We start from the raw sequence: 27,943 nt of genomic DNA, 5'->3' as shown, positions 1-27,943 counted from the left end.
CTGGTAAAGGCCACCCTGAGTGAATGGAAATCATGCAGATACCAAGCACATTTTATACAAATGATATGAAGCCTTCTTCGCTTTCGACTCGTACAGCTTCATAAGACATTATTTTCACGAAAAAATAAAAATCAACTTCTGTAGCGTGAGGGCGACTGGTGACTGTAGATAACATTTCATTTTAGTCACCTAAAAATTGGGAAGTATTACAAATGCATTTGACATGAGCTCCGACGAAAACATTCATTTCCAGACAGCAAACCGCGTAAAATGCGCTTACAAATGTCACCATGGGTGCAGAAACACTTATGTGTCTCTTTCCATTAATGAAGACTAGCAGAAAATCGGTATATTCTTTCACGACTGCCTTGCTAACAGTATCAACTTACGTGCAACACTATTTTGTTTGTTGGCAGAATTAAAACGGCTTGAATGATCTTTATAGCAGCTACGACCTTTTCATCAAGGCTAGTGCTGGGCAAGACTGAGAAGCAGCTTTTTGTCTGACTGCATGAAAGTGGGTCCATTCACCTGAGGTAATTTATTACTTTTTTTTATAGGAGTCTTTTGTATGCTGACCACTTACGGACAATTTTATCCAATTCAATCGGCCCCGATGGCCAGTTACCGCTCCTCTCCTGGTACACGGACACCTACCCATCCCACAAAGATGAGAGAGAGAGAAAGACCGAAGGACACAAATTAGAAGAGATTGGGGGTAAGCTCAGCGAAAAATTTCGGGTCAGTGCTGCTGTTCATCTCATCGAGTTGCGGGGTGGAAAACCCCTTGCTGCCGCAGCCGGCGCGTAACGGTATGAGCATCCGCCTCAATTCTGGGAGGTGCAGGGTTCGATACCGAGTGCCGCCGGTGGTACATCGGTTTTCGAAAGCGCACAAGGTTTCCCTTGGCTTAATGCACGGCTTCTCTAGAGTGAACTGCTCAGAAAAAATTGGTCTTTGACATTATCTCGTTGCGAACCAACAGCACGTAGCCATGGCGCTTTTTGGCCGAATTGCCCTTACGCGTTTAAGACCAAATCATCATGAAAACCCTTTGCAACACCTGGTGTGAATACATAGAGCATATGAAATAATAATAATGTTAGAAAAATATAATAATAGCGTCAGCAAAAAAAAAACGAAGTGAAGGCGCGTGGCGCTCAGTGCTCAAGTCCCATTTCAGTTCCTTCCGTCTTCGTGCTTACAGTGGAACTGCAAGCTTTTTATGCACTGGAAAGATTCGAATACGATGTCTAGCGGGCAGCTCTGTGTACGAAAAAAGAAAAACAAAAGACGTCTTCTCGTCGGAGGAGGAATGAATTTCAGAATGTGACTCCAATATTCATTGTGTGGTTCGAAACGCCTTGAAAGAGTTAAATCTCTAGGCGAAGCGCTCGCAGGATACGTACACCTTGTTATAAGAGGTATAAAGATGTTTGTGAACCTAGACATGAAATTCAGCCTGTGGGGGCGGGTTTTGTTGACATGATTTTCCTGCGACATCGTTCTGCCCTTCCGGCTGGATTCGTCTTTCTAGGTGTGACAGAACGACCGCTAGACAGTTTTAAGCGGCTCTTTGGTTACCCACGCCAAAAGATAACCTTGACCCCAGCATTACTCTTCCTTACTGCAGCAGGCCAGCAAGCGGACGACAAACTGGATTGTTAAACTGGACTGTTCTTGTTCCACAACCTCGCATAGCACTGACAGCGGTGGCGCCCAAATCAACCAGGAGACGTGGAGCAAGCCTTTCTTAGCTGTTGACTAAATATTAATTCACTACGGGCTTTTCCCTAGCTCGCTCGCTCGGCCAAACATCCCCCAATATTGTTGGCCAGAAAGGAAGTGCGCCGTCATAATTATGGCCGGTGACGCGTAAGTCAGAAAATCCACCCTCGTGAATACGGCTTTCGGGATCGACGCCTTCTAATGCGATGGAGAAAGGCACTCACTCTGCTGCTTCCAGTAGCTTATAGTAAACTGATTTTTGTAACAGAAGTGTGAAGACGTCATTAATCTATTATCTTTTCTTGCATGCAATTACGATACCAACCTACTAAATTATTTGAAACTAACGTTGCAGCTTCTTGAGAGTGCCTTATGCTGCTTATATATGGTTTTCATTATAATCAATTATTTTGTTGCTTCTCTGGAAGAAGATCAATAAATTTCAATATAGTTTGGCCTTCACTTCTGAAGGCCGTATGTAGCCGTATGCTGCGCTTGTATGGGTGCTGGCTAGTATTTACGCCCGTCTAATGCTTCGTAATCAAAGTTTGTTTTTACGTTTTAGAATAGTCTGAAAATTATTACGCTTACTGGAAGAAAGACAGAGAAGGCAGAAGCAGAGATCCTGAAGCACAGATCTTCCTGGTACTTCTGCTGCAGATTTCCAGCACCCTTGTGAGGTTAACTCAGCTGTTCACCAGACGTGATGCCCTTTTTACGGCGTAGCTCTAGTAGACCTGATTGCATTATATTCCAACGCACGAGATCAGTACTTTAGATTTGCTGTATTTCAGCAAAATACGTTTTGTTTGCGTACCGTTTTGTGATCATTTTGCGCATACCATTTTGTGAAGGTAGGCTCACTGAATTGTCTTTCAGGCCTTCTGTCTTGTTTCTTGCACCGCCTCTGCGCGAAACCCCGCAACTTCGTCACATCCGGAAACAACGTAAGAAGGCAGTCGAGTTCCACCGTCGGTTTCACTCCCGTCCTCCTGCAGAGGACCGGCTCCCGCTCTTTGGGCAGGCGGACGAAAAGGTGTCTCGTTATCGCGCGATAATAGACGAGAACAATCCGCGCTTAGCACGTCAATCGCCTCATTCCATGGTATGCCTGCGTCTTAATAATTGTGCCTAGGGTGCACCGCATGAGATGAGACACTCTGATAGTTGCAGGTCCACAAGGACATGCGGGGTGGAGAAAGCACGAAACAGCACTATGTCAGAGGAGGTCGTGCATGGCAGTTGTGTGACGATCCGCATCACCGAGCCACACGCCGCTGGCCCTAGTGGAGCTCCTTGCACTATTATTATTTCTGATTCATCCCTGCGGTTCTGCCGTGCGTAACAACGAAGAACTACTCAGGATGGGTTTTTGTAGTCAAGTTTGACGTGATCAAAGGTAAAGATGATATCAGGGGCGCAGCATGGAGCATGTGCAGTTGCAGATCGCCAAATTGCATGGCACGAGGCCCGAAACCGAGCTCACTTCCTACGCTGCTCAACGGCGGAACTTAAGATCTGTGTACTACCGCGATGGAAAGAAACAAGAACATCGAGTCGCCTGCACACTCCGCTGTTAGAATTTCTCTTCATCGTGCTTTTACTTGGGTGGTACGGAAAAGATCTTAGAGTCCTCCCAGTATGTATCATGGGTGACTCTAGTGTCTCTTCGCTGACACCGATTAAAAGTGCGATAAAAAGAAATTAGAACAGCGGAGCGTGCAGGCGCCGCGATGTTCGCGTTTCTGTCCGTCGCGGTAGTACTTGTTTCGAATAATGAAACGGCGCTGCTAAGCAGCAAAACCTGCGCAAAGAATATGAATTTTCCTTGAGCAACACGACTCTTATCTGTCGTTGCTCCAACTCCTGAACCGTTAAAGCGGATTGCTGGAACATTCCATTTTGCCACAAGCCATAGCGACATGTTCTCTCGCCGAAACAAGCCTGGTCTCGTCTTCAGTGCCTGCTCTCGGCGTTCTCCTTTTGCCCAGCTGAGCCATACAACGCCACACGTGTGGCTACTTCAGGTAGCCTGGACTGGCCCAATAGCTGTACACTAATAGCGAGTCATTTCTATTAAAAAAATATGGTTCATTTTATTAAGACTATTAAGAGTATTACGAGTTCATTTTATAAAGAGTAGCTACAAGCATGAAATCTACCCTACGAAAGGCGCAGCGCACTCTATGACTACTCTCATTGATCTTGGTAGTCGTACACGGGTACTGGCCAGGCCCTTTGGCTGCTGAACACACGCCCCCGCTTTCGACAGCTTTTGTTTTGCAGAGGCTATGCTCTCCCTGGCTAATTTCGCTACTAGAGAAGCATACGCCATAATCCGCTTTTCTTAGCTGGACAGTGGACTCTGCTTCTTTGGCCGCTTTTCGTGTTTTGCGTGCCGCTGCGTTCAGCCGCTTTTTTCACGTGCTGGGCTGCGGGCGCACCGTCCCATTCTTCATTTGGAGCTTGCCGCGTCGTACCACTTTGCCGCTCTGCCTCAGCCTTAGCGATGCGTTTTGCCACCTAGGCTGCCTTCTATCCTTCGTGTGCGGCTACATAAAACCTCCGTCAGAGACTGAGGCGAGTCTTCCTATCTCTTGGTTCATCGAGCTCCATTGCACAGTCACGGCAGCAGCGCTGCTAGCGCTGAGCATTTCAAAGCGCACGATGAACAGGCAAGATGACGAAGACTGGGATCTAGAGCGCTTAGCGCGAAAGGCTTCCAAAGATGGGCTGCGACGATGATCGAGGGGTCTAAGGCGTCGGTTAACAAAGGCACTTTAGTGGTGTCAACTCTGGTTCGCATTCACGCGGGGCTATGGTAAGGTACAGTATGGTAGAGTACGGTGAAAGTTTTCCCTGCGCGACGTATTCTGGATGGAAAGTTTCGGAATATTTGAGAAAGAGTTGTAGCACATGCTTGGCTTCCTGTTTATATTGATTTCCGGACGACGATATTCGCTGAGTTTGCCGAGAATGGGTGGTAAAAGCATTTCATGCTTATAATAGATTACAGTTCGGCTTCTAGATGCAAAATAATGATGCTAATTTTAAATGACATGTAAAACATATATAACAATACTTTTAACGCGATATTGCTAACGCGCCAGTTATGTACAAAATCCAGCGTAGTCGTCGGCGTTGCGAGCGAGGAATCCCCGGAGAAGCAACCTACAGGTGGGCCACCCAGGTCACGTGACCTTGTGGCATCTTCACAACCTGCCCATCAGACTGTATGTAAAGTGACCATCATCTTAGATGGCACTTAAATTAATGACTGGTCGCGAGAGGTGGCACGGGAAGGGCAACCTGCGTCTTGCACACCCCACCGGTGCCAGCACTTGCCATCGCAGGGAAGTGGCACATCTCTTAGCCGCTGAACCACCGCGCCTGGAGTGGTATGAGGACCTGCACAGATCCACAACTGTAAAGTACAGAATGAGCGGTTCCGCATGTGTGGGCATCAACCCATTTACGCTATCGCGTCATACTCTTAAGTCGGATCTTAAGTGTCCAAACCAATTTTATTTTTTACGCTTTGTGGGTTTGTGGGGTGAACCGGCTTATTAATGAAGGAGCGTTTTACGGAGCTTTTTAGAGAAACAGCTTTTAAATACTTAAATTTTCTGAAGAGCCTAAGTTTTAAGAGTGTTCTTGCAAATTTATTTTCAATAGAAGGTGACCTTGGAGAGTAGAAAGAAAAATCTTTACCAGCGAGCTCTACGTGCTGCGGAGGAAGAGGAGCTGGAGGCAATGATTGTATGCGCGGAGCTAGGCTGAAATTTTTATCCATGCACAAACATTGTTTCTTTCTTTTTCCACTCGCTCTGTGACGCGCACTGCCAAGTAGCCCGAGTGGCCTAACTCCTCACCACCTCTGTGGTTGCTTTTGCGAGGCGGCAACGGTCGCTGCTCTCGACCTAGCGTGCCGGGAAAGAGCGCGTGGTACGCACGCCGCTCAGGGAAAGGTGTTTTGGCGGGTGGGGCTGCGTGAGCTCCTCGGTGAGCCGACGTCAGATTACAGCGGCCGGACAACAAGAATTTCTGATGCTGATATGACAACGAAAATAGAATTTCTGAAAACTGAAAAACTTGTGAAGCCGTTCCTAAATTTGGGACACAAATCCCTGATTACTGGGAAATGCCTAATTGTTATAGAGGTCAGCTAGCAAATGTTAGATAGCCAGCTGAGTAGGTAACATGTGTTACTTGCTTTGTGACTGTTCAACCTTCAGTGCCAAAGCAAGCGTTCCTTCAACCCAAAAACCGGTGCTCTGGTCCTCGCTGAAGCACATGCCTCTCTGCATTTATGTTCCGGATCTGAAAGCCTGCAGTCTTCAAAGAAAACTGGCAGCGTGCAGAGTGTACACTGATTCATACTACACGTGCCGGTTTTCTGCGAGGGGCTCACGCACTCATCGACAGTGGCCAACATCAGCAACGCACACTTCAAGTACACTACACGTGAAAGCGACAAAAAAATGGTGCCAGGATGAAATTCTGTAGAGAGCTTTTGCGCTAAACCACGAAAGTAATTTGTTTGTTTGTTTGTGTGTTTGTTTGCTTGCTTGCTTGCTTATTTGTTTGTTTCTTTTGCGCCTTCGCCGTGGAGCAGAACTGCTCGCTACGAATAGAAGGGAGGCTACGAATAGAAGCTAGAAGCGCTCCGATACGTACGGAAACCGCTTTTGTCGCGCTTCTTATAAAATGGTTATCTGTATAGCAGGCACAAAGAAGCGATATATGAATGGGTGGCAAGGTACGCCTCCGGAAAGCAACCGTTTTGGTGCATACATTTATGGTGTAAGGAGTAAAACTACAAAAAAGAGAGAGGGGAGCTGAGAAAAGGAAGGGAACAATGAAATTCTGGGGCTGTTCAGGAATGTCAGTTCAGGAATGCCAGTCCTGAGTTTTCAAAAAATTCACTAAAATTATCGAAACAAAAAAAGGTCGTTATGCAAAATATTTTCACCATATGACCTGCGCAGAAACGTACATCATTGAATGTTGGAATAGATTTTGGAGTGTTATTGTGTAATCATGGAAAGCATGTCAAGAGCAGAAATAAGGAAGCACAAAACATATGTAAAACAACGCTGAGGATTCGTGTTTTAGAATAACGAAGTATAATCGCATGTCGCGGCGGGTAGCGATGAACGGGGCCGTGGGAGGAGGGGAGGCAGTGCTTACAACTTAATAAGCCCTGCCAAGACTGCCAAGACAACAGTGAGGGGCGGTCCTGCCCCCTTCCTGTTGTCGTCTGTTGTGTTTGTTGTTCGACTAGGATGTTATTCACCCGCGTTTATTCCCTCATCCCCACTGCCCGCTTCCTGCCTCTTAAAGTAACTCCCATCATTTTTCTTTCCATAGCTCGCTACGTCATCCTTGCTGAACCCTTTTCGTTAGCTTCCCCATAGGTGAGTACCGATAAGATGCAGCTATTGTATATTTTTTTTCAGCGATATTGGTAAACTGCCATTCATGATATGAGAGACCCTGCCATATGCGCTTCACCTTATTCTTATTAATCTAGTAATTTCTCTCTCATGATCTGGATGAGCGATCACTATCTGTCCTAATTCCATGTATTCCCTTACCACATTCAGCGCCTTGCTACCAATTCTGAACTGCTGTTCTCTTGAGAAACTGTTAAACATTACTTTGGTTTTCTGCATGTTAATTTTTAGACCAACTGTTCTGCTCTGCCTGTCTAACTCATTGATCATGCTTTGCAGTTCGTCTTCTTAGTGACTTAGCAAGGCGATGGCATCAGCGAATCGCAAATTACTTAGGTATTCTCCATTAACTCTTATCCAAAACTGTTCCCAATCAAGGTCTCGGAAGACCTCCTGTAAACAGGCGTTGAATAGCATTGGTGAGATTGTCCCTCCCTGCCAGACAGCCTTCCTTATTCGAATTTTATTCCTGACTCTTTGGAGGACGATGGCCGCTCTGCAGTACGGTTATAGATATCTTCAAGCATTTTCACATAAGACTCTTCTACACCCTGATTCCGCAATGCATGCATGACTTCTGAGCTTTCCACTGAGTCAAATGCTTTATCGTAATCGATGAAAGCTATACTTAGGGGTTAGTTATATTCTGCGCACTTCTCTATTACTTGATTGATAGTGGGATGTCACCCTCACTTCGCGCACTTTTACTTGGGAAGCTCCCAGACACCCTTAGAGCGTGTGGGGGTAGCGGTCTCGGACTCGAAGGAGATGCCCTCGACTCAGCGTGGCAATCTCAGCGGAGACCAGCTAGCAAGTGACAAGAGGTTTTTGGGCGTTCGGTGCCCAGCTTTCGCTGGTCGCAAGCCAGAGAATGGGTCGAAGCCAGAGGTTTACAAAACAAAACAAAGTTTATGCAGCAAAGATACGATACAGAGGGTTACACAATCACTAGTACAAGCACATACAAAGTGATTAACAAACGATGCAACTTGTGCCAAGTTAAATTAGAGAGAGAATACAATACAAAGACAATATTGCACCTAAAGTGCACTAACACACGAGAGAGAGGTAAACAAACAAAACACAATTTGTTCACCGGGCACTGCGGCAGTCCGACGACCAGAGTTCCATGACGATGCCGTCCCGCAGACTGGCGACCGTTGCCTCGTTGGTCCGATGCTGGCCGAGTGGTGTTTTCCCGGGAGTCGAACGGGCGCGCTTCTACGAAGCTTAAACGGCGGTCCGGACTGACTTGGCAGCGGTCAACGCCCTTCTTTTATAGGCTCGCTCTCCCGTCTGTTCGTTGTACGCGCCAAAGTAGGCGCGCACATACACGCAGCATTTGCAGTGCTGTCTCCCTTCTCTCTTCTCACTGGCCGCGCGTCCCCATTGGTCAGAGTCAGGAGTCGTTTCGCGAAGGTTCCAGCGTGTTCTAGCGTGGCGCCGTCGTGGCGGCGTCGCCGACGCCCGAGTGCAGAGGAGGGGGACATGTCTTAGCGCACGCAAGGCTTCCCCCTCTTCCCCCCGTCAGCTGTAGAACCGACTCGCATGTTCGAGAATAATCGGCGGGGATGACTCATTTCCTCGGCGCACGCCGCGGCGGTGGAGAGAGAGGCACGCGTTTGGCGGGGGCTTTCCCTCTCCCCCGTCGGGCTCGCGCCGGCGAGACGCCGTGCGCGCGGCGGTTTTTCTTTGTTTGTTCCTAAAATGCGCCGAATTTTGTGACATGGGAATATGGTCTATTGACAAGTATTCTTTGCGAAAACCTGCCTATTCATTTGGCTTACTAAAGAATAAGATTGTGTGATTCTATTTGCTGTTACCTTAATAAATACCTTGTTGGCAACGGACAGTAAGGTGATCAGTCTGTGAATTTTGCACGATGTCTCCTTTTCTATGAATTAAGAGAAGGATATGTTGTTCCAAGCTTCTGGTACACTCGAAAAAATAAGGCAATTCGTTACAGGTTGGCTACTTTTTCTAGCACAATCTCCTCCAATCTTTCAAGAGATCTGCTGTTCCCTGAGCCTTGCCAGCAGCTTTCCCCTTTGCATTGCTCTTAAGGCTTTTCTTACTTGCTCTCCCCTACCTAATACCTGGACGTTTAGTGGCTCTTGCCCATTACCAGTAAATGGGAATGGATAATAAATAATTGCTAACAGCAGCAAAAACAACAAGATGCAATGCTCACGGATGGCAGTTGTTCACATAGCGATAGTGGGTCAAGGTCCATATATGCGGAAATGATCATTCTCTACATCCATAGATCTCTGGAAGTCTTCCTACCACTCCTGGCGCAGTGTTGAAGCGGTCAAAGGATGCGACACTGCCATTCTATGTCAGGTGCGGCCATCGGTGGGACTTGGGTTGCTTGGGTTGGGTTGCCGATTTTTTGTCACGACGAAGGCGAAACGTAACACCATGCATATAGCTTGTCCCGAGCAGCCTCTCATAATTGAGCTGGCTGCTCAGCAATCCAGGTGTGCGTGCGTGCGTGCGTGCATGTGTGTGTGTGTGTGTGTGTGTGTGTGTGTGTGTGTGTGTGTGGGTGTGTGTGTGTACACAGGGTGTCCCAGCTAAAGGTAACCAAGCTTGTAAAAAAGAGGATGTTCCCTAGCCCAGCGAGACAAACTGAGGGTTGTTGACAGTCGCGTGCCCTAGTCTGCGGTAGTTTTTCATTATACAAAAGTATCTACTTAGCAGAGACAAATTAGCTAACTTTTTAATTATTGCCTTCAGGAAGACAGTGTCAATGCAGGAGTTGTAGATCCCATAGAAAAATAACCGTTTGCCGTGTTTGCAACCAAGTACCACTGATACAGCTTCTTTTATTTGCCTTAAAAGAAAGCCCGCGAAATACAAAAAGAGCCATGCGATATGGAAGCAGTTTCAGCGCTCCCAAAAGACCGGTCAAGCAACGACATCCGCTTATGTTTGCAACGCTGTCCCGAACACGGTTCGACGTTTCGAGGTGGTGGCGAGATATGCGCCTGGAACGGCTAATGCGACATGGAAAATAAGCGGGCGCTGCTTTTCAAGGAAGTGAAGCGCGGCTCGCATGGAGCGGTTTTTCATGCGAAACCTCGCCTCGAGTGATAGGCATGAGGCCGTGCCGCCGAACTTGCACCGTCACGCGCTGAAGAAGCGGTCACCCTAGCGCCCTTGCAAGAGTTGCTGGTGTATATCTCGCAACCATCGCAAAACAAAAACGAAAACAAATCAAGATATATATCGACTTTTCTGTCCTTACCTCCCTCCGGACACCTGCTGCCGTTTCAAGTTGAAAACCAACATTTTTTATTTTTATTTTTATTATTTTTTTTCTAAACCTCTCCCCTCACCACTGTTTGTGTTTTTGTTCTGACACTTTTTCTGTGCCTCGCGGATGCTATAAAAGCTGCTTGTTTCGAATGCTGTAATACACTCGAAAAAGGCTGGTCCTCCAGCCGAAACGTCGTGAATTAAATGTTATGTTTTTCAAGTTCTGGTGACTATGTTATATTAATCAATCAGCTGCCAAGAAATAATTTTTGATTATATATATATATATATATATATATATATATATATATATATATATATATATATATATATATATATATATATATATATATATATACACGCCGCGGTGGCTCAGTGGGTAGTGGTTACGGCACTCGCCTGCTGGCCCGAAAGACGCGGGGTCGATCCCGGCCGCGGCGGCTGAATTTCGATGGAGGCGAAATTCTACAGGCCCATGTACTGTACGATGCCAGTGTGCACGTTAAAGAGCCGCAAGTGGTCGAAACTTCCGGAGCCCTTCACTACGGCGTCCCTCATAGCCTCGGCTGCTTTGGGACGTTAAACCCAAATAAACCAATATATATGAGAAGCGAACAGCCACAGAAGGAAACTAAGGAACCCGGGGGATTTTTTATATTTAATTTTGTGCTGTTGATAAGTGAAGAATATTACTGAATATTTTATCGCTTAAAGATAATTGATTAGAAAAGCAGAAGAAAAACAACCACCTGCCACCAACTCGCCCAAGCTGCTACATTCACTAATTTCAGTGCCTATTTTTTCCGAACCGCCACAGACTAGAGCTACCTTTCCTGTGACATGACTGCTACCACGTGCCCACCTTCGTTTTACAGTAACAGCTGCTAAGCACCCCTTCATGGATTTCCCGTCGTCGTCGTCGTTGTCGTAGTAGTAGTGGTGGTAGTAATAGTAGTGGTAGTAGTAGTACTAGTGGTGGTGTTGGTGGTGGTACGTCGTTGTGGTCGGCGTAACTGGTAATTGCGTTACCATTAAAGCAACTCCGAGGGCGGTTAAAGTGGAAGGAGGTGGTTGTGACGACAGTGGAGGAAAGCGCAACCGATAGGTGATTACCACCGGAACCAGCCGGAGGGTGGTTACTGTGCAAAGAGGAGGGTATCGAGAGCGGAAGAATCTCCAACCGGAGGAAGGTTACCATGGGAGCAGGAGGGTATGATGAAAGCGCAAGAAGGTGCAAGAAGGGGGGAGTTGACTCGGGAATCAGCGGAAAAGTATGTACGCTGGAAGGAGGAGGAGGGTTACCATGAAAAGAGGGAGCATGGCGAGTGCGTAGGAAGGCGTGACTGGAGGACGGCTACCAGGAAAACCTTCCGAAAGGTGGTTACCTTGTAAGGAGGAAGTTGTAGCGAGAGCGGAGGATCCCCAACTGGACTAGAGCGTGGCGAGATCGTAAGAAAGAGCAACCTGTGGGTGTTCCTTGGGAACCACCAGCCCACCTGTGGAACAAAGGCGGATAGTCACCGTGTAAGGAGAGTATGTAGCGAGAGCGTAAGAAGGCACGACTGGTGGATTATTGCCAAGGGAACCGCCTGGAGGGCAGTTATTCAGGAAGGAGGAGTATGGGTACCGTAGATGATAGAGGGCATGGCAGTAGTGTAGGAAGGTGCACCTGCAGGCTGCTTAACCAGGCAGACCTCTCCATTATCCATTAAAGTCTCTTTCCTTCCTTCCTGCAGGCTGCTCACCACGGAACCGTCCGGAAGGTGGTTACCGTAGAAGAAGGTGGTATGGCTAGAGCATAGGAAAGTTTAACCGGAGGGCGTTTAACGTGGACGAAGGAAGCTAGGGCGAGAGCGTAGGCCACAAGCGGACGGTGGTTGCCAGTGGAACCACCTTGAAGGCAATTACTGTGGAAGGAAGAAGAGGGTAACTAAGAAGGAAGAGTATGGCGAGACCATAGGGCCTAGCCGGAGGTTGGTTATCGTGAAATAGCATGGCGATAATGGAGGAATGTATATAGCATGGTCCCTCTGCGGCATCTGCTGCGAAACACGCCCCCGAAGAGAGCGTCATCGGTGATGCATCGTCCCTAAAGCGGAGGACTGGAGAAGAAATCTAGTCGAAAACAGAGTATGTGGGGAAAACTAAAAGAGCTGACTAGAACTATAATTATATGAAGGCGCTCTCAGTCTGTACCTCAACATATAGTAAAATATAGACACCTTGACAGTTGTCGCTGAATCTCGCGTTACGTAGTTGTAACTGTTCTGTCAATTTTTTACACCTTTCAGCTATAAATTTTGTGGAATGATTGCTAGGGGTGTGCGAATATTCGAAATTTTCGAATACATTTCGAATATTATATTTTTAGTATTCGTATTCGATTCGACATCCAAGTATTCGTGTTGCTTCGAATATTCGACCCAATGCGAATATTCGTATCTAGCCGAATATTCTATTGCGAGCACCGGCGTTCATTTCGGTCCGCAAGTCCTATCGACAGAGACGTAACAACATGGCGGCGCCCAGAGCAATGCGTAACGTTGGGCCATGACGTTGATGACTGCGCTGGTGAGCTTTGTTGGTTTAACTGCGAAGCTGGTATAGTCAGAGCTGTGCACGAAGTACCTCGCAAGTACCTCGCCAGTTCAGTGCCACGTGAGAGGGCATTTTCCGTGGCTGGAGAAGTCGTTTCAGCTAGAAGGGAACTACTTCTGCCTGACCATGTGGAGCAGCTGGTTTTCCTTCACGACAACCTTTTATGTTCATCCCAGCAACGCGCTATTGTGCCTATGGCAAGCTAGACTTAATGATGTGTACTAGCCATCTTCTCTGATATTTCCACTCTTCTAAGAATAATGTTCAAGACTTTGATACTTTTTTACGGCCACACACACCTTTTGTGTTCATTTAATCATTGATAGTGGAACTGTGATGTTCTTGGGTACTCAAATAAATGTTTTGTGGTTAAATACGTCTGTCCTCGATTATTCGATATTCGATTCGATATTCGGAACCAAGTATTCGTATTCGATTCGTATTCGAAAAATTTGATATTCGCACACCCCTAATGATTGCTTATCGCGATATGTTTTTCTCTTTGAATAAAAGCCCAACATTTATGTAATTCCCTCGTATAGATGAACTTAATTGAAATGTAAGCTTATTTTTTATTTATTTACTTATTTACTATTTCCCTCTAAGCTCCATCGAAACTTTTGTGTTAAGGGGTTTGAATTACGCTGCCGGTAATCGGAGTGACGCCTCACTGTTTTTGCTTTCCCAACGCATAAAAAGTTATCACACTTCTGTGCCTCAATGTCTAACCAGCAGTCACTAGTTTAGTGGCACAACAGTACGCTAATATGCTGTTAATGTTTTTCTACTCAACAGAATCTGGCGGGAATTAAGTGACGTTTCCCATGTACCTGATGTATTAGCTGCAATTTTTGCACTGGAATTTGCGAGAAAGGAATTTTGTGGAGCCAACTGTATATTCCAACTAAAAATTTATCTCTCATAACATCGCACAAAAGATGCCATCACAGTTTTCAATCAAAAACACCACCAAGGTAGAGAATCAAGCCAGGTTATGGAGAGGATGGGAGGGGGGGGGGGGGGGGTAAGCGGGAAATATTTGTTAACGCGTACAATGAAGCGCTTACGCTAAAGGCAGAGTGTTTATAAATATTTTACTATGTAAAGAACTAGCAAGGTGCAAGCGAAAACATGCAGGCACATCCAACATTATTCTATAATTCAATCCTCCTTCCGAAAACATAGCAGTTCGCCGATCATTATTACACGCCACGAGAGTCACCATGTGCCGATATTGAGTATCAGCTCGATCGGCGCGCAGAAGCTTGGAAACAGCGTGCCAAAATTCCAGTGCGTAAGTGTTTCTGTTCATATATCAGCGTAAATACGTGGGGAGCTGTGCCTCTCTTGCCTGTTCTCAGACTTGTTGTGTACCCATCAGTGGTGTTTCTTGGTAGATTATGGTGAGTGGACAACGCTGTGCCCAGTTTTTCACAGTGAAAGCTCTTAAGGGCAAGTTTCGCGATTTTGCGGAAGCGGCGTTGGCAGCGTACCTTGAAGGAAACACGAGGAAGGAATTAAGGAGACACAGCGGACAACTTACGTGCGGTAATGAGAAAGCATCTGTGCGCAGAAAGGTAGAGTTCGTGAGTGCAGATTGGACGGGGTCGATGAGAAGGAACTTCATAAAAGATGCAGACAGTCAAGTGTGTGATTGTATGAACAGGTAGGCCAAGTACTTATTCCAGCTATTTAATGAGAACACTTGCTTGATATTACTAAAAACATGTACTATAAAAGCTGCTACAGAGCCTTCCAATTAGGCTGCTTGCGTGCGCTTATGCGAAGAAAAACTAACTTGCTTACTTTATTGCAGGACTGAGGCAGTGTTAATGCACATTTTCTCAGCGCAATTCTGTTATAGCGCCATATTTCGTCCTTTCGAATTAAGGCTCATACTTATGTTGTCGTTGATTTTGCGCTATTTTAACTGCGGGAAATCTTGGTTGGTTGCTCGTGATTTGTTTTTCCTTGCTTTTCCCTCTTCGCTTGAAAGATGCTGGCGTGTACTTATACGAGTGGTGATTTAATCTAACTGTAAGTTGTAAGCCCCGTATTGCATACATTGCTGCTCCTTCTTCGTTACTGTCCCGCTGCATTCTCACCACCAAGAATGTTTTCACTCACTTTTGGGCCTTCAGGGTAATTCAACATGCTAACCACGTGTTTTCTAAGTTACAACTGTGGTCTATTGAAAATGGCCTGCTAATAAACACCGTTAAAACGAAAGCCGTACTCTTTCAACTGAAAAACATGAACACTGCGTTACCTGGTGATATCTTACTGCATACTTTTAAAATCGAAGTGGTACGAACATTCGAATGTTTGGGCGTGTCCGTTGATCATAATATGTCTTGGCATCCCACAAATATTCTCACCGGTAACTGTCTCAGGTGCTGGGTCTAGTCAGTTCTCTGAAATTCCTTCCTTTTCCCGTAAAACTGCTAATACATAATGCACTTTTTCTAAGTCATCTTAACTACTGCTTCCTTGTATGGGGGTCAACAACTTGCACAAACATTCACAGACTCCTTGAAATCCAGAAGAAATTTCTCTGCGTTATATGCATCAAGGCTCATGACATTCATTCTGCTCCCCTTTTCCATGATATTAGAACCCTAAAGCTTCCCGCCTTATTGAATCACCGCCTGGTTTGATCCTGGTTTGACCCGCCTGGTAGCAAAGATTACCGTAATCTTTCCTCTCTCGCTAATCTCCCAAAACGCGTAGCCCCCTACACTGCTCGAGCTCCGGAGACTGGTGCGTTCCTCATCCGCGAACTAACTTTGGTCAACAAATATTAAGCTACAGGTTGCCAATGTTACTAAAGGACCTTACTCAACGTACATCGACGTGCTCACTTGTTCTGTAAGAAACCTGTTTGAAATATTTTTGTGCCCATGACAGTGTTCTGTAATAAGCTGTGTATGGCGTTTTTATTATTTTTTCTTTTTAATTCTTTTACTGTTTGAATTGAATCTTTTTGGGTTTTTTTGCCTTCTACTTCAGCTTTTAGTCTATTTCATAGCAGCTTTTTCCCCTTATATCATCCACAACCATTGTATGTCCCTGTTTGTGGAAATAAACTCGTACCCAAACTAAACTCTTTCGGCACACGCTGGTGGCCCGCGTGCACAGCGTGGCCGCACCGAGCGTAGTGTCCCGGACACGACCTGCGGATGCATTCGGTGGACACAGTTGAAGCTACGCTCTCGATGCCCTGTCAAGCATTGCATAGCCAACGTGCGGCTTAGCTGTTAATGTAAGACAGTGGTGCGCTTCCTGAGGGCTGGAAAAAAAAAGTATCGTTTTCACTCGCAAGCGAAGCACTTGAACAGGAAATATGTGGAAATCCGGGTGAACTTAATTTGTTAAAAGGTCTGAAATTGTATATTAAAAAAAACTCAGTGATAGAACAGAACTTTTCAGCTAATAGTAGCGCTCACATGAACTTTAACTGAAGCCTGCTTGACCTGAAATAATATCAAACGCTCAAAAATGTAACAGCAATGGCGCCAAAAGAGCGGGCACAGCAGAAATGCACGCCCCACTCAATTTTATGTGTCAAAAATTTTTGTGTCATTACAAAAGGTTCCCGGTACCACGCTTCCCCGCGCAGACCTTAAAATTGTACGAGTGGCTGCGTAATGGGGCATATGTTATGCAGCTACATAAGTAGAAAGAATGTTTCAAGTTTCGCCATTGAAGGAATGACCGAGCACTGCATGCCTCCTGAAAGATGTAAAAGCAATGGCGCCAAAAGAGCGTGCAGCGCAGTCATGCACGCGCCGCTCACGGTGGTATATTTATAACCAAACGCGCAGTGACATACGACGCCTCATTTTGGCCTTTTCGTAATGCCGTTTGATCATGGACACATAACCTCGAATTCGCTTGCCTGCGTCCATTGTACACGACGACATACCGAACGCGCAGTGATATACGACGCCTCATTTCGGCCTTTTCGTATTGCCGTTTGATCATGAACACATAACCTCGAATTCGCTTGCCTGCGTCCATTGTACACAACGACATCAAATACAATGCAGTGAGCGAAGACGTAAAACTACGCCACTGTGCGTGCTTGGCAAAAGCCTCCGTGCAGCTCACAAGCCCGATTGCAGCTTAATTGCTGGGATTTCTTGGACATAACAACATTTCCTCAATCAACACAATAGTACCGCATGCCGTTCACGACTTCTGGATACACCGAGCCATCGGGGCTGCACATTATTCTAATTCTGCGGCTGATATGAGCTGCTTTGCGTAAAGATAAGAGGGGGCTCTCGCTCGGCGTTGAGGAAGAAAGGCACTCGCTGAGCAGGTATGCGTCCCTCTCATCCTTCACTCACATTCAGCTGTAAAAAAGGCTGTTAGATAGAAGGGCTTCATTCTCGTTAGGAAGAATAGGGCGTTGAAGCAGTCAGCATATAAAGCGCGTGCTCAGGCAGAAGGCACAAACAGCGAAACTATAAATAGGGCCGTAAACCACGAAGGCGCTGCTTGAAACTATCACGTGTCTTTATAAACAAGAAATAAAATAAAAATCGCGCTGTCATATTGAATCCCCCCCTGGGCGAGCTGTTCCCGAGGCGAGCCGACTAGTTCTTGTGAGCGCAGGCCGGAGCACGGCATCCAGCCATTGGCTCTGCAAATACGGCGCCGAGGTAGAGCTACCCGCCGAGGCGGTCCCCATGCTCCCTTCTGCCGGTCGCCTGGCACAGTGGGCATCGGGCCGCAACCGATCACGCAGCCACCGGCCTCCGATGGCAGCCGCCGGTCCGCCAAGCACACGCTGTTGGCCCGCGTGCACAGCGTGGCCGCACTGAGCGTAGTGTCCCGGACACGACCTGCGGATGCATTCGGTGCACACAGTTGAAGATACTCTCTGGATGCCCCGTCTAGCATTGCAAAGCCAACGTGCGACTTAGATTATACTGTAAGACAGTGGTGCGCTTCCTGAGGGCTACAAAAAAAGTATCGTTTAGACTCGTAAGGAAAGCAGTTCAACAGGAAACATGTAGAAATCCGGCCGGACTTAATTTGTTAGAAGGTCTGACATTGTATTTAAAAAAAAAAATCAATGATGGAACAGAACTTTTCCGCTAATAATAGCACTCACGTGATCTTTCAAGCCTGCTTGACCTGAAATAATATCAAACACTTCAGAGCCGCGAGTGTGTTTCGAACTCGCGGGAGAGCGAATAGATAAGCTTTGTGGGCCGTTGCATTAGATCCCTACGCCATCGCGGCTTTTTTTTTCTTTATTGACGCCATCGCGGCAGCCGGGCAGTCCGCTTGTTTAACTGCCATGCAATCTCTCACCCACCGTGCCTTGCATGTAGCCGTCTTCATCAACTTTCATTCCTGCGCATTGCATCCAGAACAGGCCACTATCGCATTGCCCTCTTAAGGTGTGTAAGCGGCCGCATAATTTATCACTTGGCTATCTTTGAGGCTCCCACTCACCTATTTCGCCGACCATTCACTGAACCCTGCTTGATCTTTCACAACCGATCCTCAAACCAATACCGGAACCGATGTGCACCTAATTCGTACGCTATATCTAGACTAAATCGCCCGTATTTAATATACAGTATTTCGATATATGTGCAGCCGTCGTCCAAAATTAATGAGCCAAAGGGGCTCGAACCTGAGCTGTGCAGTGAGGCCTTTGAAGTGTCCATAGAAGTTCTATGTTTCCTGTGAAGGTGAGGACGATAGCTCTTCACACCTTCGAGAAATACGGAACGCTGGCGATGCATAGCACGGCACATATCATGGCCCGGAATGAAACCCCGTGGGCTGTACACTTTTGACAAAGGATGGACTACGCCATCGTGCCACTACTTCTTGTGAGAGGACGTATTTTTGCTCTTATGACATAGCGCCTCTGCGTGTGGCTGCAGGCTGGTTTGCCGAGATCAGTCAGCACCACAGTCATCTTTGTTAATCTAGTAGAAAATTGCAGCGGCCCTGAATTTTAACCCCGGGCCTTCTGCACTCTACGCGAAAGCCGATGACGTCCGAGTCACAGGTGCCCTACCAAACAGCAGTAATTAAGGTATTTATGACAGAGGTTCTGCTGCTGCAATGCCCGCAACTGGGCTGAATATGACGATGAAGATGACACTAACTGCTGGTACTCGTACAGCCTTTGTCAAATATAAACTGCCCAAGGGCTTTGCTTTTAAGTAGCGAACCTCCAGGAAGGCTGTAGAGCCTCGCTTAGAGGTCCTCTGCATCAAAAGAGAGAGGATGAGAGTTCTTCTCACTATCATGTGGCCTGGCACGCTGACGGTGCAAAACTAGCCATACTGTATGACCCAGAAGCAAACCGCTCAGGCACTTTACGTTTGACAAAGGCGGTACTTTGACTACAGCAAGCCAGATGCAAAACAGCATCCTTCAGAGCAAGTGCCCGCCCACAGGTTCAGAGCTCCTTGACTTAGACAAATTTCACTCAAAAGCGCAAATTTTGAACCCAGTTAGCCCTTTTTCCTTAGCGATTAATGAGCTGCCACGTGTGTATCGACGGCAATGCTTGCCGTTGCCGAGGTCGGTGGCCTCCTACGCGGCGGCTGCTCCTTGTCGGTGGCGCCGAGCGCGGCCATCGCTGGCAGCCATTGGTCGGGACCGAGCACACGCCCACCCAAGGCGCCACCATCGGCGCCCTCGTCGCTGCAGTCGACGTCGGCATCTTCGGCTAGGGGGCACTCGAAGCGGGAGACCGCCGAGACGGAGATAAGCTCGCGAGGCTCCCCACAGAAACTGCGAGGGTAAGAGCAACCACGTGTGCCATCTTCCAGCCTAGTGTGAGAACATTGTCGATCTGGTCGCATGCTCTAGATAATCACGTTTACAAACTTTTCGCGGTGATATTAGCAAGGGCCAACGTCCTCGAGTCCAGCGTCCTCGAGATAAATCTGATGCACAGTTGATGCCAAAGAAAAACGGATTATAACCATCAGGTCATTCTTTAAATGATTTTAGTACGAAGCCTACATTAAGAGGTTATACTTTTCACAGTCATGCGTCGTGCACATTTCGCGCAAAATTATATTTTTGGAAATAACGTAGCATAAACATTCGCTATCCATCCATAAATCGCCGTGCTTATGTCGCCGAAGCGAAATGCTTGGGCGCGAATAACAATTCGTTGTAATAGCGGGCTCCTCAAGTGAGAAAGAACTTTCCGCATGGTTGAGACGGACATAAGAAGGGCTAGTCCAGCATTTGTATTTCGCAATAGAAAAGAACTCTTACGATTCGATATTAGAGAACGAAGCCTAATTTTTGAGAACGAAGAAGCCTTTGCACCCATTTGGACCGAGATATTCCATTCTAAAGATTAAAGGTGGTAGGCTCTATAACAAAACCGCCAATGATGCAGAGAAGAGCCGCTTTGCGTGAGAAGTTAACCATCGCGCTTTATTCGCGTATTCCTTCGTGTGATGTACAGGGCATGTTCCGAATAAAAAAGAGAGGGCTTTATGCACACGTACAACTCCCCAGGAATATTCTTGAAAGTTGGTGCCTAGAGGTACAGTTTGCCATTTTCTGGTAATATTTTAAAAACTTTAAATTCGACAATTCTACAATATGGCACGCTGATGTGTGAGTTGACTTCTCATCGAATTGACCTTGGACATTTGATCTCCGTACTAGAATTTTACCTGACACGACCTTTATTTAGCTATCTCAAGGGTCCAATGGAATCCCGTCTCATAGGCATGGTACAGGGACAATGAAAAGAAATGCGAACAAAGGGTCGCTAGGCACTCCGCCGTTTGCATTTCTTTTCATCACACTTAGGGGATAGCAAAAAGATGCTAGTGTCGTCCATGATTCCAATACGACTCTAACGTCTTTTCCTTATGTTGTGTCCCCTTATTGCTTTTGTGTGTGTGCGCCCCCGCATCCTCCTCCTAACGACCACTCGCATCCTCCTCCTAACGACCACTCGCATCCTCCTCCTAACGACCACTTGCCCCTCGTCGCACGCTGTCGCCAGATGCCCCCCCATGGTGCGCCCCCGCATCCTCCTCCTGTTTTGGGAAGCCACTCCCTCCCGTGGACGCTTCTCCGCTCCCTCCTTTCTTCGGGCGGCCAGTTCGGCTCCTGCCTCGGTCGACGCTGGTCGCACCCTCATCGGCTTTAAATAAACGAAGTCTTAAAGTACCGTGTGCGTCTTTCGCTGCATTCAACACAGCGACCGGACACGACACCTTACCACCAAGGTAAAATAGCGATAAAGAGAATTTTTAACAGCGAAGCCTATAGGCGCCGTGTTGTTCGCGTTTCTTTCCATCGCGACATTACATTACGTATATATGGCGCTGAAAAAAGGTTTTTTTTTTGTTCGCAATGAGACAAAGAATAGGTTGGTTTGGTTTATAGGATTTAACGTCCCAAAGCGACTAAGGCTATGAGAGACGCCGTAGTGGAGGGCTCCGGAAATTTCGACCACCTGGGGATCTTTAACGTGCACTAACATCGCGCAGTACACGGGCCTCTAGAATTTCTCCTCCAAAGAAATTCGACCTTTTTATATACGGTGCATGGACGAACCCAGGCAACTTGCGCACGTTTCAGGCGAATTTCTGCCATTGCGATTAAACGCATGCGCTGTTGTCTGAATAGTAAGTAATACGAGATAGCGCAGTGATTTCTTGTTCCTGTTTTCTGGAATTACACGCGCCTCTGCCAAGTTTATATGGTGTTTGGCAGATTTAATGTGCTCGGATGGTGCATAGTGACCTGTGCGTCAGTTCCTGAAGTCATTCAGGGGGTCATCACCTTTCGGTCAGTGCCATCTACTTTCGTGACAAACTTCGTTTAGTTTGATCATTAGGTCCTTGTTCATCGCAAGGGTGCATGTATTGGATCTTGTGCGGAGCCTGTACTATAAATTACCTTCATATCGAATACTGACCGTGATATCGTTGTGCTCTTTGATGTTTTGTCTGTGAGAAAGTTCAAATTTGACTATAGGTAGCCGGATATCGGAATGTTTTTATAGAGGAGCCCAATATGATGCACATTCGATATGCGAAAGAACTTTTATCCGTTTTTAAACGTCATCGGAGGGGGGCACTCACTGTCGCTTAGCAATGACTAGACTAAGAAATCGAAGTGTTTAGATATTAACATTACCTTCACGTCAGATACAGTCTATTGAATGCCTCTACCTCGGCAACGAAGGACCTATTGCAACATGAACCTGTAAGAAATTAAAAGGACCGTTTCTTCACTCTGTTTCCTTAGGGAAGTCTTGTGTACACCTGCTGCAGGGTAGTTTCAGCAGTCACGTCAGCAGATTGAAGGAAACTAAGTTACTGCCTTCGGTTGTGCTTGCTGTTGACTCAGATGAATGGTAAATTACAGGAGAAAAACAGGCGTGCCGAACAGATGAAGGCAGAATTGGTCCCCGATAGTACATGATCTACCAGAGTTTCAAAAATGCGCCGAATGTGGTCGGTCTCCTAGCAGCCACACAGTACAGGCACACCCTACGTATCTGGAGAGGCTCAATGTGTGTGGTGCGCCTGTCGGTTTCTCAGCCTCATGCAGCTTGGCCTCACTGCATGGAGTGCTATATGGCGTTCGTGAAGTGCGTCTCCGTAGTGATCTGTGAAATGCCGCTAAATTGCAGCTAAGTAAATATGGCCCTCGGAGTGGAACCCCTGTTACCTAATATTGAAACTCCGCAATGAGGAGTTTCGTTTGCAATTAATGTTTCCGGAAACAATTGAAGCATAAATCAGGTTCGTTAAGCAAGCATAGTGGTATATGTATTTGCTGTTCATACGAGATGCTTTGGTTTTCTTGACTATTTTCATTATTGGTAGGTGGAATGCAGAGCATTGCGGTAGTTGATAAAACTCTTAGGAACTTTAGGTTTGTTTTGGTTTAGGGGGTTTAACGTCCCAAAGCGACTCAGGCTATGAGAGACGCCGTAGTGAAGGACTCCGGAAATTTCGACCACCTGGGGTTCGTTAACGTGCACTGACATCGCACTGTACACGGGCCTCTAGAATTTCGTCTCCATAGAAATTCGACCGCCGCGGCCAGAATCGAACCCGCGTCTTTCGGGTCAGCAGCCGAGGTCCATAACCACTGAGCCACCGCGGCGGACGTTAGGAACTTTAGGACGTTTCTGTTCGTTGTATTGCCTGCGTTGAAAGCTTAGTCGATCTGGCATTGAAACCCTGGCAGATACCCCCCACTGTCAGTACATACCGCAGCAGTTATATTTCCTTTTCATCCACCGCCGTTTCGCTGCACGACAGAGTATGCTGTTGCAATCCGAAGGGAAATTGCCGTCTATTGTTACCGCGGTTAATTTTTCTAAAAATCGCATATGATGGGAGGAAGTTGCAACTGTTTGTACTGCAGCAACAGTCATCCTGTTAAGCGTATTAGAAACTCTGAAAGTATTCAAGGCTCATACAACATGCTGCCGAACGGTCTTTATTTCCGGAAAAAACTTTGAACGCTCCTGGCAATGCCAGGTTTAGGCTGCTCAATGCCACGTCGACATACATGCACTCGTTTTCGGTTCAATTGGCCATGACACCTTACGTGATGAAAGCAGCAGCGGGTGGGGAGAAGATGACCAGTCACAGAAACCGCTATTAGGGTCGGGGCGCCGCCGGACACAGTACAGCTGAGGCACAGGGATCGCAATTTCGTCCGACAGGTACCGCAAAAATTTCTCTACCGACACGGTATTAGCGCCGATAACGTTCCTGAGTCGCGCCAAACCGGTCGTCGTTCTCAGTCATTCGTTGGAATCAGCGCCGGACCGCGAGTAGGATATGTCCACAGAATGTGTCTGTGCAAAAAAAAAAAATTGGCTGTGGTTTAGCTCTGGTTAAAACCTCGTAGGTAGCGAGAGACGCCGAACTCGGCACGTCGTCTTCGACCGTTGCGGATTCACTGTCGGGGGCTAAGCGATCTCGTCTAGCCGCGTCGTCATTACGACGCTTATCGAGAGATTTGACAGGCTCTTCTTCGGCCTCTTCGGCACGCTGTCTCCTCCTTGTTTCGTTTCGACGCCGAAGTCTGGCTACTTTCAGCCTAGCCGACTCATCGCTCTGCATAACGGCTCGCCTCCCGCTATGCCGAACCGTGTATATATACAGACTGCGACACCCCCTCTCCCTCTACTACGCATGCGCACAACTGCCGAGGCGAGTGGCGTCTGCTCCACGACGAGCGGAACGGCGGAGTGACGTCATGCCTGATGGCGCGCCTAGCGGCGACGCCTGGCAGCTGTTGATGTTGCTAGGCGACCGCTCAAGGTCGGTGCGACCACGGGCAAGGTGCAACCACGACGAAAGTGCGACCACAGCGAACGTGCGACCATACTGAAGAGGCGAAGCAGCTGGCGTAGTGTAGCTCTCCCTACAATAAGTAGCATCGTGGACGTGTTTCTGCCACGACCTGTGTGAAGCCTTATGCCACGGCCTATATCACCGGGACAAACGACCAACGACGGCGGTCCAGATAAATGCAGAACGAAATGAAAGTTTACAAAATGCGGCGCCCAGTAGTGACTGTACTCACCACTCATGTCCTCGCTCAGCTGGGCAGGGCAGGAGAGACACGCGAGCGAAAGGCTCTGGTCGGCGAGGGGGGTGGCGTTGTGGGTGGACGCCACTCATGCGAGCACGTTGGGCAACATCACCGCAGGGCGCTGCTTGGCTTCGTCCTGCGGCCAAGGATATTCGCGTGTGATGTTTCCCGCCGCCCCGGCGCTTACGAAAAACTGCGAATACCTGATATAGGCATCGGTATGTTCCCTGCTGCAGCTTCGGAGCCAAAGCAAAAAAGAAAGTGGTTTAGTTAACGTTAAAGTAGGGCACATCTGCTAAGAGGATATTTCGGCCCCATCTACGATATGGTCCCCAAAACAAAACCAGACTCTTGCATTTCTTTAGCTACCATTTTTACTTACCAGGAACACGTTAAAAATGATAAATTGCTAACATGGACGTGCTGGCTTCAAAACACACTGGTGCTGCCAAAAAATTACGCACCACGCTTCGGCTTTTCGAACTTTCTCACGCCTTCCATAAAAAAAGTTATGATGGTTTCTCAGGTTCATACATGAGCTCATTATTGAAATGTGTAAACGTATGCAACAAGTACATACTAATTTTCGCTGGGTACGGCGGGACAAGAGTTTGAACCCCGAAGCGTGTTTCTTAATATTATGGCCGAGATTCTACATATCTTTAGGTTTTCGAGGACTGTGCACACACTAATTCCTACAATAAAGTTATTCCTTGCTTTTTTAAATCACATTACACGTAACTCTCTCAGCAGCACACTTGCGTTTATTGTGCAGGAATCTATAGGGCGCATAATGATAGAACCAGTATCAAGTCATCTTAGAAAACCCGAGACAAGCAAGCCATATGTTTGCGTGGCTCTCGAAAGTACGGCTATACCTAACAAATTTGTGCCTATAAGTGGATAAAAGAAGCATAACTGGGATTCAGGGATGAGCCTTCATGGTAGTCACTTATATGATAAGTCTACAGCTTGCTTCTAAGTCGAACGCAAATGTGCGATACGCACTTTTGACAGCAGAAGTTTACGGGGCGCGTGTTCTTGGAAGAAAAGAAATGTAGCTCTGCCTCGCGACCCAGTCGCGTGGTATTGTTCCCAGCCGATAGAGCACATAACGTCCCCTCATATAACAAAATTAGGCGATTGCTCTGCGAGAGTGTCAATTTTTGTCGCGGGCTAGCATCCCGTAAACTTCTGCGGCCGATAGTGCATGTCATACTGTATATGTCATGCCATTTAAAAGCATAGCTGCTCATAGCGCAGGTTATAAAAAATACATGACTATCGGTAATGGAGGGGACCAAAAACAATCATGAAAAATGCCGTCACTGAATCCGCAGATATTCTTGTAGCGACTGAGAAATTATGCCAAACGGCATAAAGCCATTTTGGTTAGTGGTTTAGCCACAATGTGATGGCAATGGTATGAAAAAAAAACAATTTGAAATTCACCATGGTCGCCACAAAGAATTATTCATCGTTGGCTATTCCTAATGCGAAGAGTTCGCCCCGGTTAATTTGCAACTGAAATGCGTACTGGGGCCCATTCCACATAAACGATTGCTTATTTACCGGTAGTATAAGAGTGCACCATCTACCAAATAGTTTTCTCCACACATATAAGCAAATAGTGATATCCATTACATATGAACGGGGCGATATGCTCGTTAAAAATCATAGCATATAGTACATAAGGTGCAGGCTCTCGGCACCGGCTCGGAAATATTAACGCAAATAGCGAGCTTTGGGCATAAAGGGGCTCTTGCGGCTTCTCAAGCACTATAGCAGGTGCGTGAATTACGCCGCATTCAGTTACTATAATATATTACACACGTTCACTAGGAGCTTTGTCTTGATTGAAGGGGTCGGAATGGCAGCGCTGAAGCTGGCATAGATATAACCTTGGGGCTCACCCCGGAGAAGTGTCGCCCGCTCGAATGAAAGGTGGGGCTCACCTGTGCACTGCGGGCACCGGCAAACGCGAGCCTCTTGTGCAGCAGAAGCAGGCCTGGCGAGTGCTGCCGCGGCTGGTCCTCCTCGAGGCACGCGGACAGCTCCTCGGGGCCCAAGCAGCCCACCACGCGTCCCAGCTCGGTGTTTCATGGCAATCTTGGGATGGCCGCTGCCAAGGACACTGGGAGACGAGCTCAAGATAGCCGCCTTCTGGGGTCAGGTTCAGGGAACGTCTCTGCGGAGTTCTGGAAGCGCTGCACGAGCGTAGCCAGCGCTGCGCGTGCCGGAATGCGGTTTCTTTTTCTTCGCAAATTCTACCAAATTCTTCTTCAGGCTGAAGATATTTCGCTGTCAGTAAAACAAGGCTGCTACCGACCTGAAACATTAAGACCACCCCGCGAAGATATCGGCTTCACCTTCTGCGCGGACGACATCACCAAATGAGCTACACCAGGGAATCTTTTCGCAGAAGGAAAGAGCTCTGCAAGCAACCATACGTATGGTCGGGGAACTTGCAGCGGTCTTCAGTGCTCCCCGGAGAAATCTGAACTTATCAGGCTACACAGGAAAAATTACAATTCTCCGGAAGAGATTGAACTTCGCATATAAAACCAAGAAATTCAAGAAAAAGAAAAGAGCAGCGTTTTGGGGTTGTGGTTACAAAGCAGTCTGAGAGCGGATTATACAGTCACAACTCTCAACGCTACGGTAAACGAAATATCAAGGATGATTAGAAGCGTGACCTGGCATCAGAAAGGGATGAGGGAGGAAGACACCATCTGCCTAGTCCAAGCCCTAGTCGTAAGCAGGACTACCTACGACTAATAGATACCATCTAAGGGCAGCCCACAAAACCTCCACAAACATCCCATCATCGACATCAACAGAACGTCTTTGGGTACTCGGAGTACACAAAACCTTCGAGTAGCTCAGGGAGGCGGTTCTAGAGGGTAAACAAAAAGCCTAACGACAACACAAGCGGGTAGGGATATCCTTCCGGGACTGGGGCTATGGCAGGCACCACGAACTAGTGATAGAAAGTGCCAAATTCCGACACCTTCAAGGGAGAAGATCTATGTCAACTGGATACTCAGGCACATGCACCATGAACGGCAGAAGGGTAGAAGGAGAGCCATGGTTAAAGCACTGTCAAATAAACTATCAAAAATACCAGAAGCGGCATACGTGGACATCGGGGCCTATGCCGAGCGAGGAAAGTTCGCGATTGCTGCGGTCGACAACCAGAAGAGGCCAATTGTCGGTGCCTCAACCTATGCCAAAGATCCTGCGGAAGCCCAATCACTGGCCATACCCATCATGTCCATTACAATCAAGACTCAAGATCAACAGGGGAAGTCACCGCGCAT

The 27,943-nt window shown here is 47.2% G+C and overlaps 2 protein-coding genes across 2 annotated transcripts in view; one reads left to right on the top strand and one right to left on the bottom strand.

Moving 5' to 3' along the window:
- The window catches only part of LOC149354730 (uncharacterized), a 105,247-nt gene that overhangs the window by 21,505 nt on the left and 55,799 nt on the right, over nt 1–27,943 (top strand). The window lies entirely within an intron of this gene.
- LOC149354731 (uncharacterized) lies at nt 11,877–26,726 on the bottom strand. Its single transcript, XM_089585147.1, has 5 exons — nt 26,579–26,726; nt 24,615–24,759; nt 19,618–19,814; nt 17,759–17,893; nt 11,877–11,941 (listed from the first exon to the last, which is right to left on the bottom strand). Exons 1-5 carry the CDS (start codon nt 26,724–26,726, stop codon nt 11,877–11,879), a joined length of 690 nt encoding a protein of 229 aa, XP_089441273.1.

This window comes from Amblyomma mixtum, chromosome 3 (assembly GCF_055824585.1).
Source record: "Amblyomma mixtum isolate Tamu chromosome 3, ASM5582458v1, whole genome shotgun sequence".
In the NCBI taxonomy this organism is placed as follows: domain Eukaryota; kingdom Metazoa; phylum Arthropoda; class Arachnida; order Ixodida; family Ixodidae; genus Amblyomma; species Amblyomma mixtum.
This window is presented reverse-complemented; position numbering and strand designations above follow the sequence as displayed.

Excerpts from the sequence above, each read along its gene's own strand:
- LOC149354731 (XM_089585147.1), bottom strand. The coding sequence starts at position 26,726 with ATGAAACACCGAGCTGGGACGCGTGGTGGGCTGCTTGGGCCCCGAGGA. Across the intron at positions 19,815-24,614 it reads GCTGAGCGAGGACATGAGTG|TTTCTGTGGGGAGCCTCGCG; the intron begins GTGAGTACAGTC and ends TTACCCTCGCAG. Across the intron at positions 17,894-19,617 it reads CGACAAGGAGCAGCCGCCGC|GTCGTGTCCGGGACACTACG; the intron begins GTAGGAGGCCAC and ends ATGCATCCGCAG.